Raw genomic sequence first — 10,353 nt, forward strand, 5'->3', positions numbered from 1 at the left:
ATCTTCTCATAACTCCAGGCAGAGTGTCAGGCCCATGTTTAAGAAGAAACAAACTTAGATTTCAGGAATAAACTCGTAACATTACGAGTATTATATCATCTCAACATTTTTAGATAAAAGTTTTAAAGTGTAAAAACTCAGCTATGCTCTCTGGAGTTTCTGCCTGGTTCTGTGTGGTTCTGTCTTCACAACAGAATCAGTTTCTCCTCTTTTCAAAGTCCTGATGCTGAGGATCCACGGAGCTGATGAGACAAAACATCAATGATTTAGTTATTTAGATAGATAGAGATAGAGTACTTTATTCATCCCCGAAGGGAAATTAAGTCACTAAAGTAGAATTTAACAAGAAGCCTCACATTCATCATCTTAACGCCTGAGACGGACTGAACTTCTGATATTCACCTTCTAACAGGACACACAGAATAATGATCACTTCATTCTTGAACTCTCTGAATGTTCCGGCCCCGACGCTCGGTCGTAGTTTTCCGTTCTGTCTCTAATCCACAAATCAAACGGACTAATTCACTTTGTCTCTTTGCAGGTTGGTGTGAAGTTCACTGTGTGTTTTTATGTTGTTTAACAGCTGGAATCACAAACACGTCACAGGAGGGAGTTCAGGTTTAAACTGTCGGTGCAGGAAAGACTTTTTAAACTGACTTATACTCTCTCTCTCTCTCTCTCTCTCTCTCTCTCTCTCTCTCGTCCAGCGCCCGTCCTTCCCGGAGCGTACCATCAGGGCGTTCAGATGCAGCAGCAGCAGCAGTACCACGGCTACATGCATCAAACCAGCATGTCCTCTGTCAGATCCGTCACCTCCCCCCCGCACTCAGCCACCATGGTACCTGCTGAATCTCAGGACGCCTCATTTATGCTGTTTTCTCTTTTGAGTCGTAGAGTTCGCAGACGAAGTAGAATCGTCAGGAAAAGAATCTAAAATCACGTAGGAATTAAACTTAATAAAAACTACAGAGACTGGTGAGACACAGCAGAGCTCCACTTCAACAACTTTATTGATTACAGGAGACAGTACAAGCGTTAGTTTCCCGTCCAAAACGGAATGAAACAACAAAATAGATTTTAATGAAGATGAAAATAAAACAAACAGGACTGAAATGTTAAAATTATATAATAACATCTAGAATGTATGTGGAGAGAAATTCTATTTGTGTGCATTCTACAAACACTTTAACGTGTCTGTCTTCTGCTCGTGAAAATACAAATAAGAAGTTTTCTATGTTGACTCAAAACACATTTAATGTTTTAAGAGATTTCCAGAGACTTGTGTTTCATCTAAATTATACAAATTTGCCTTTATATTTAAATACTTTATATTTAAATACTTTATATAGGGGAGTGGTGTTCAGCTGCAACATGACACTTCACCACTAGATGTCCCTGGATTCTACAGACTGAACCTTTAAGTAATGAGCACAAAACTAGAGGGATCCTGTTGTCATATTGAAAACATTTATACATATTTACACTCTCTCAAAATGTCAGGATCCATGAATTATTCTCTGGGAAATCAACAAAAGCTGTTGCTGTAAGTCAGGATTTCATGGTGATGAATCAAATGTCCAATGTTTAGAGTCTGGAGGTGGGATATGGACAAAGAGCTGGTCCTCACTGGTCTGAAGGAGGAGTCGGACAGGAACTATAACCTCTGTCTCTTGTGGTTGTTGGCAGCGTGTTTACCGGGCGCTGTACGACTACGCGGCTCAGGACCACGACGAGGTCTCCTTCAGGGACGGGGACGTCATCGTCAACGCTCAGCCAATCGACGAGGGCTGGATGTACGGCACCGTGCAGAGAACCGGCAAGTCCGGCATGCTGCCGGCCAACTACGTGGAGTGTTGCAACTGAAGGAGGGAGGAGGTGTGGAGAGGGAGAGAGAGAGAGAGAGAGAGAGGGAGAGAGAGAGAGAGGGAGGGAGAGGGAGGGAGAGAGGAGACGGAAGTGAGGCGGTGTGGAGAGAGGGAGAGAGAGAGTGAGAGAGAGAGGAGACGGAAGTGAGGCGGGGTGGAATTTAATTGAAAAAGAAAAATCCACCTTCATTGGTTAAAACAAATCAGAATTTGCTGATGTCAGTCGTCTTTTGGGTTTTTTCTTCTTCCAGATGTTTTCAGCTGCAGAAGTTTGAATTCACAGATCTGAAACTTTATCAATGTCAAGTCACAAACTGGTTTCTTAGAGTCATGATCACTTGTTGCTGTAAATTACATCATTTCAAGTGGTGGCAAACACGGACCTCACTCCAGAACAACAGCTGGGATTCACTGAACATGACAGACGGCTGCGTTCAGACATGCACTGACCTCCGGAGGTTCTGCAGGACATTCTCTGGAGGACATCTGTATGTGTGAACGCAGCCGTCCCAGTGAGATCCACAGAAGGTCTGAGAGACAGAAGAAGGAATCAGGAGGAGACTAAGTACGAGTAGAAACATTTGAAACTCAATAAAGTGTGAGATGAGAGAAGAGAAAAGACGGACTTTAACGATTCAGCCCAAAACTCAAACTGTCTGATTATCAGGAGAAGACGTTTAAAAGGGCAAGTCTGGTGATATTTGATATTTTTCTTCTTGTTGATATAAAACATATTGTGTGTGCATCCACAGCCTGACACATCTCATGTGTTTGGGCCATAGAGCTCCATCCGCCGCTGGAAGTAGTCCCTAACAGATGCACTGTTTCCTCCTGTGAGCGGCTGTTTCAGATCAGAACTGAGCCCCATTTCTGAAATATGAGAATATTTATTTGTGTTATTTGTTCTTAAGGAGTTTCGAGGCTTCAGCAGCAGAGGAGTGAGAAGAGAAAAGAGTTTTTATCTGATGATTGACAAAGAGAAAACTACAGGACATCACAAGACTTAGTGTGGAAACGAGGACGGGAAAGTGTCTCCGTCTGATTTCTGTCTTTAAGAGACGAGTTGGAGAGTGGGGGTGCAAGGAGGAATTAGAGATAATAACAGTTTAAAGATGTCTCACGTTGAATCATTGATTGATCCTGAGTTTTATTCATGTTCAGGTGAGTGTAGTTTAGTTGTTGACCTCTGATATAAAAGTTCACGCGACGCAGCTTGGGTTGAAATACAGGAACTAACACACTGTGTCTTTTTGTGTCTCAGATCAAATACTTTTGTGTTTTTAACGATGAATCACAGTTTTCAGGTCGTTGTCTCCTCCAGACAGAGACAGTTTCTGGAGTGTGAACAGACTGTGAGGACGTCCGGCCTCCAGGTTTCCGTACGTCTCAGAGTATTTTGATACACGGCTCCCGTCTACGTTCTGGACAGAAGTATTTGACTCTTGTACTTGTATGTGTCCAGTACATCCAAGTGTTTTCTGTCTCTGTTGTCTTGCTGTGTGGATTTGCATCCCAGTCTCGTACTGAGTAAAACCTCCGTCAGCCATGAGACGTCATTTTAGCCGGAGAGTCTTTTTCCTTTTGTATGTTTGATTATTTCATAAATACTAGATGCAGTAGAATATTATTTACTGAGTATTCACATGTTAACTGTGTTGGTTTTTGATGGCATTTTAGAAAAACTTTTATTTTCCTGCATTAAGCTTCTTTTTCTTCTAATGTCACCAGTGTTAAGTTTTTGATTTAGTGTGTGTGTGATGACGGATTATACTAAGTTTATCTACATTTTATTTCAAATGATATATCGCTCAGTTATGTTCTTTTCCATACGATTATTGCCGTGTTACATATGTAAGAAATAAAAACAGACGACTTGTCACCAGAGATGTGTTTCTTCTTCAGAACGAGTCTGAAACGGTGAATCAGAGCACAACGAATATTGATCATGTTTTCATCAGGTTATATTTATGTCTCTTTAAATGCACATGGTGTTATTTCCAAACCACCGCTCTCACAACCAGTCCAGAACGGAGCTGTGGCCAAAGAAGTGTAACGTAGATAATAGATAAACAAATAAAGTTCCTTAGATGAGATGTTTGACGTTTTAATCGTGAATTACTAATCTGTGAGAGTTTGTGACGTCACGCATCACATGACACTTTGTTATTGTGTGAGCGTGGAACAAAGTCGTTACTGAGCCGTGAGCAGCTGCTGCATCACGTGTGGATCCTCCTGCTCCTCGTTCAGATGATCACTCCGAGGCTCTGATGGAGACGCCTCATCCATCTTCATCTACAGTCCAGAGCTTCAACACCTTGTTCTGACGTCTCTATGTTCACATCAATGACTGTATCAACATGGACGACACGACCGGATACGACTGCTGTCATCGAGCACTGGTGACGTCATGTATACGCCCACCTGACCAATCAGGAGCCAGCCTCAGCTGTCAATCATCACGTCTCAGCCTGTTTTTATATCATCAAATAACTGATTCAAACCAAACTGATCAGAAACACTTGAACAAACATCAGTGACATGAGAACGACCTGAAATGAAAGGAAACCATCTTTGACAAACATTTATTTAACGTTTACTTTGAGTTTTTACTTTAGTCCATGTCCCATCTACTAACATGGAGGAGGAGGGGTTTATGACCTATACTGCAGCCGGCCACTAGGGGGAGATCCAGATGTTGTGGCTTCACTTCCCTGTGGGAGCCGTCAAATCACTTCACATTTAAATCGTCTCCTATGTTTGAAAAAAGCTGCTCTGGCGTAGTTTAGATTTTTTACTTTGATTTTATAACTTTCTCTTCTGTGTCGGCAAAATGAATGTCCTGTAAAATTAGTAAATGCCTTTAAACCAATCAAGTGAAGGATGCAATCATTACTCAGCCAATCAGGAGCAGCTTTGACTTAAGCTGCAGTGAGACCAGACCAGGAAGAGGAGGAGTTTACACACAGGCCCCCCCACTAGGACACACTCATCACTAGTGACCAGCAGCTGATCAGAACATGAAGGAACTGAGTGATGGTTTGATTCCACAGTTTATGAGACTCATTTAAACATCATGAAAAAGGACCAGTGAACATTGTCCGGCTCAGTCCCAGGAGACGCTCCCAGTCAGGACTCAGTGTTAAAGTGAAGATCTGGATTCAGGATCCCACACCGTCCATTATTAACTGAATACATGATCCTAAGTTTGTTATCTACATCATAACATCACAATAAAACATGAACTGTGAACCAGTTCATCTTCATGGGTATGAACTGGACTTTGAACTGGTTGTTTTCAAGAGTGAACAGGTTCCACAGGGAGGAGGAGGAGCCTGAGAACAGGGAGCAGTCAGACTCCATTTTCACCTGGACGAGCAGAAGGAAGGAAAGTGAGCAGGTGAGTGTGAACACAACTTTCTGAAAGTTTCACTGTCTCACTCTCACACCTGCTGTTAACATCCGTCTGCTGATCACATGACTCTAAGTTTGTCAGTTCACACCTGGTGACAGACGTCATGTGATCGGATCCCAGAGACAGATGTGAACAGCAGGTCTGGATCAAAGAGCCTTCAAAGGACTAATTAACAGAGTTAACTCACAGTTTCATTTTTTATCTTTATCTGTTCATCAAGTGTTTAATAACACAACGTGTTTTCACAATCATACGTTACAGCAGTGGTCACCAACCAGTGGAGAGTCTTCACTGTGGATCCCAGTAAAGCTCTGGACTCACTGGCTGAGGTGTGAGGACATCGACCTGCAGAGCCAGGTACACACACACACACACACACACACACACACACACACACACACACACACACACAAACACACACACACACACACACACACACACACACACACACGCTCTCAGTGTTACTGTCTATAAAGTTCTGTGATTCATTTCCAGCCTTTATGACGTGAACATGATACTAGATGTTGAGTTTCCTTCTCTTTATGGCAGGTGGTTTCAGGACACATGAACTTTTACAAGCTTGTATTAATTAACTTTAATGTAGTTGATTGGTTTGAGTGTAGATTAGGAAATGCTTGGGTTGCAAAAAGATTTTTTATTCAATATCTGTTTATGGCTATGCAGGTTTATTGGTGGATTTACAAATGACATAAACCAGTATTACATGAAAGGTCCCTTTAATATTGTTCTTGTACAATAGCACAACTCATGCATCCTTTGAGAAAAAAATATATTAATTTAATTTCTACGTACTTAATTAAAATGGCTGCAACTGGCTGAATAATCGAGTGGTTGAAATTTGCATCCAAACTCCTTGAGGCCTCCTGAGGTCACATGTCTCACTCCTACACACACAGAGTTCAGTCCTTATCACACACAATGGAAGTGAGTGACTGACAGCTGGAGAAATAATGTTCAATATGTACTTATACACAAGGTAATATTCATATTTATGACCTTATTCAAGTCAAAGCCTTTGTCAAAAACATTGTGCTGCAGTAGCAGAACTCTGCAGAACATTGATGAATTGAGAAGATTGAACAGATGCTGTAAATATGAATTAATAGTAATGTGAATATTATGAATTGAACAGATAAAGTTGTATAACTGCATTTCTTTGTGTATATTTATTTGTGTGTGTGTGTGTGTGTGTGTGTGTGTGTGTGTGTGTGTGTGTGTGTGTGTGTGTGTCTGTGTGTGTGTGTTTTTCTCAAACAGACTGGTTTGTCCTGGTTCCTCTGAGCTCACAGTGTTTTTCCTCTCAAACTGAAGATGAGTGGTTATGAGGAGGAAGAGGACAGAGCCGAGTCTCCAGGGTCCAGCTGTCTGTCTCTGAAGAGTGACCAGTCCAAACAACTTCCTCCACTCCTCAGTAATGAACCTGGACCCTCACACACAAAGTAAGAGACCTGTTACAAACATGTGAACCTCCAAACTGAATCCTCAGAGAATGAACCAGTGAATGATGTGTTCTGAATAAAAACCTGTTTCTGTTTGCAGAGGTCAGGACCACAGACTGAGAGCAGAGTCTCCAGGGTCCAGCTGTGTGTCTCTGAAGAGTGACCGGTTCAAAGATCTTCTTCTATTCTTCAGTAATGAACCTGGACCCTCACACACAAAGTAAGAGACCTGCTACCATCATGTGTTAGGATTTCAATACTTTAGCTAATCTATGTCTGACTGAACTCTTAAACAATAAAGATAAGTGGATTGAGACATGAACAGTTTGGGTCAGATATTATGCCTTCATACAAATGATTTATAAATAACCGTTGCTGCTTGATGTTAATCATGAATCTTTTACTTGTTGTCATTTCTAACTTTTGATATTAAAGCATAAATTCCCTTAGCTGCATTCGACATCAGACAGAGTTCAAGGAGCTGTGCCATCTGGGGCAAAGTCAGACGGAAATTGTTTGGGTTTAGTTGTTTCAAATGTTTACACAAACAGAACATAACGCCGATAAAACAGGAACACCATATTTTCTACTCAAGGCTAGTTTATGGAACACAACATCGAACTATCAGGGTAGGGAGAGTTGCCTAGCAACTATCAGAGTAGTAGGAGCTTCACGGAGAGCGGCTCCTTGTCACTTCCAGGATTCCAGTGCCCAGAGGCGTGGACTAAGCCTGTGTACCAACCAGAGAGTGCCAAAGTGAATGATGTGTTCTGAATAAAAACATGTTTGTGTTTGCAGAGGTCAGGACCAGAGACTGAGAGCAGAGTCTCCAGGGTCCAGCTGTCTGTCTCTGAAGAGTGACCGGTCCATGAGTCCTCCTCCATGCTTCAGTGATGAACCTGGACCCTCACCCACAGAGTAAGAGACCTGCTACAAACATGTGTGATGGAAATCTGGAAATACAAGAAGCTGTTACACCACATTTGCCTTTGTGTATTTTAATCGGGGCTTTCTGCAGAAAGGATCAACACAGAGGTCTTTAGGTGCAGTTTGAGAAAAGAATCATAACACAGAAATCTGATTTACATATGTTTCGTTTTGAGATAGAGCCGACATACATTCAGTTCTTTGGAGAGTAAATAAGTGATAAAAAGGTCATAAAGGTTTCAGACCATAAAAGTATTTAGACAGATTGTTTATGTATATATGTAGATACATGTAATGAAACTTACTTTTCAACTACAACATAGGTTTCAACCGCACTTAGTTATTTTTCCACTACACATGTGAAGCTCCAAACTGAATCCTCAGAGAATTAACCAGTGAATGATGTGTTCTGAATAAAAACATGTTTGTGTTTGCAGAGGTCAGGACCACAGACTGAGAGCAGAGTCTCCAGGGTCCAGCTGTCTGTCTCTAAAGAGTGACATGTCCATGGGTCCTCCTCCACACTTCAGTAATGAACCTGGACCCTCACACACAGAGTAAGAGACTGTTTCTACTGTGACCTGCTCTGAAGAGGTCACAGTAGAAACCAACACGCTCCTTATGAAACCACATTGAAATCCACTAGACACTCATTTTAATTTGGATCTGCACCAAATTCCACACACTGGTAAACATCAGTCCTCTGAACATGTCTGTGAAAGAGGAACCCCCCCCCCCCAATCTGGTCACAGACCACAACCTTCCACCAAGTTTACTGGTAATCCGTCGTTTTTTATAATCCCACTAACGAACCAACCAACACACAAACATACTGGGTGAAAACAGAACCTCCTTGACAGAAGTGATGACAACCTGTGACTGTGACATGTGAGTTATCAGGAAATGTCTTCACAGGGAGAGGAAGAGGAGTCATGTTTCTGAGGAGGAGCAGTCGTCCTGCTGTGCTTCGTGTCAGGACGTCCTGAAGGATCTAGTCTCCACCAGCTGTGGACACTGGTTCTGCAGACAGTGCATCACCTCATACTGGGACCAGTCTGGTTCTTCAGGAGACTCCTCCTGTCCCCAGTGTGGAAAAAGATCCAGAACAGGAGCTGGAGCTCAGACAGCCGGTCAGAGCAGCACTGTACATGTGTCTGCTGATGTCTTCACTTCTGACATCAGCACATGTGGTTTTATTTTGTTCCTTCATACAGCATCAACATTTAACATCGTTAGAAAAGCACAAAGTTAAAAAGCTTTTATTTTCTTTAGTTTTTTTGTATCTGATGAAAACAATCAGCAGATTCTCAGATTCTCTGTCTCTGACATTGTTTCTTGTCTTTCAGCAGATCGTGGTCTGCAGGAGGTTTCAGATGAACATAAGCTCAGTGAGAGGAGAAGATGTGAACATGTGACTGAAGGAAGTGATGAAACAGGAAGTAGAACCCTCCTCAACAGGGTCTACACTGAGCTCTACATCACAAAGGGACAGAGTGAAGAGGTTAATACTCAACATGAGGTGAGGCAGCTTGAGATGGCTTCCAAGAAGAAGATCCTCCACGACACTCCCATCAGGTGCCACGACATCTTTAAAGCCTCCACTGACCAGCAGAGCAGCATCAGAGTCGTCCTGACCAACGGCGTCGCTGGCGTTGGAAAAACCTTCTCGGTGCAGAAGTTCACTCTGGACTGGGCAGAGGGTTTAGAGAACCAGGATGTGGGTCTGCTGACTGTGCTTTCGTTCAGGGAGCTGAACCTGGTGAAGGACCAGCAGCACAGTCTCCTCACGCTGCTCCGTGTTTTCCATCCAGCGTTACAGAAGCTCACGGCAGAGACGCTCGCTGTCTGTAAACCTTTGTTCATCTTTGACGGCCTGGATGAAAGCAGACCTTCTCTGGACTTCAACCACAGGGAGCTTGTGTCTGAGGTCACACAGAGGTCATCAGTCAACGTGCTGCTGACAAACCTCATCCGGGGGAATCTGCTTCCCTCGGCTCTCGTCTGGATAACCTCCAGACCTGCGGCAGCCAATCAGATCCCTCCTGCATGTGTTGACAGGGTCACAGAAGTACGAGGCTTCACTGAGGCCCAGAAGGAGGAGTACTTCAGGAGGAGATTCAGTGATGAAGAGCTGTGCAGCAGAATCATCTCACACATCAAGACGTCCAGGAGCCTCCACATCATGTGTCAAATCCCAGTCTTCTGCTGGATCAGTGCTACAGTTCTGGAGCACATGTTGACCACAGACCAGAGAGGAGAGCTGCCCAAGACCCTGACTGACCTGTACTCACACTTCCTGCTGGTTCAGACAAAGAGGAAGAACAACAAGTACGGTGAGGGCCATGAGACGACTCCACAGCAGCTGACGGAGGCTGACAGGGACGCTCTCCTGAAGCTGGGGAGGCTGGCACTTAAACATCTGGAGGAAGGAAACATCATGTTCTACCAAGAAGACCTGGAGCAGTGTGGTCTCAATGTCACAGAGGCCTCGGTGTACTCAGGAGTTTGTACTGAGATCTTCAGAAGAGAGTGTGTGATCTTCCAGAAATCAGTCTACTGCTTTGTTCATCTGAGCGTTCAGGAGTTTCTGGCTGCAGTCTACATGTTCAACTGTTACACCAGGAGGAACACGGAAGAACTCAACAACTTCTTGGGACCATATGGGGACAGAGACAGTACCTTCTCCCTG

At 43.3% G+C, this 10,353-nt stretch overlaps 1 protein-coding gene across 3 annotated transcripts in view; it reads left to right on the forward strand.

Moving 5' to 3' along the window:
• The window catches only part of nebl (nebulette), a 49,994-nt gene extending 48,131 nt beyond the window's left edge, over positions 1-1,863 (forward strand). For 2 of the 3 annotated variants that reach the window (XM_061093484.1, XM_061093485.1), the window contains 2 exons: positions 708-838; positions 1,687-1,863. In XM_061093484.1, coding sequence (XP_060949467.1) covers positions 708-838; positions 1,687-1,863 — 308 coding nt within the window. The remainder of the gene's footprint in view (positions 1-707; positions 839-1,686) is intronic. The other variant, XM_061093486.1, reaches the window with a different exon arrangement.
• Positions 1,864-10,353: the final 8,490 nt, after the last annotated feature.

This window comes from Limanda limanda, chromosome 20 (assembly GCF_963576545.1).
Source record: "Limanda limanda chromosome 20, fLimLim1.1, whole genome shotgun sequence".
Classification (NCBI taxonomy): Eukaryota; Metazoa; Chordata; class Actinopteri; order Pleuronectiformes; family Pleuronectidae; genus Limanda; species Limanda limanda.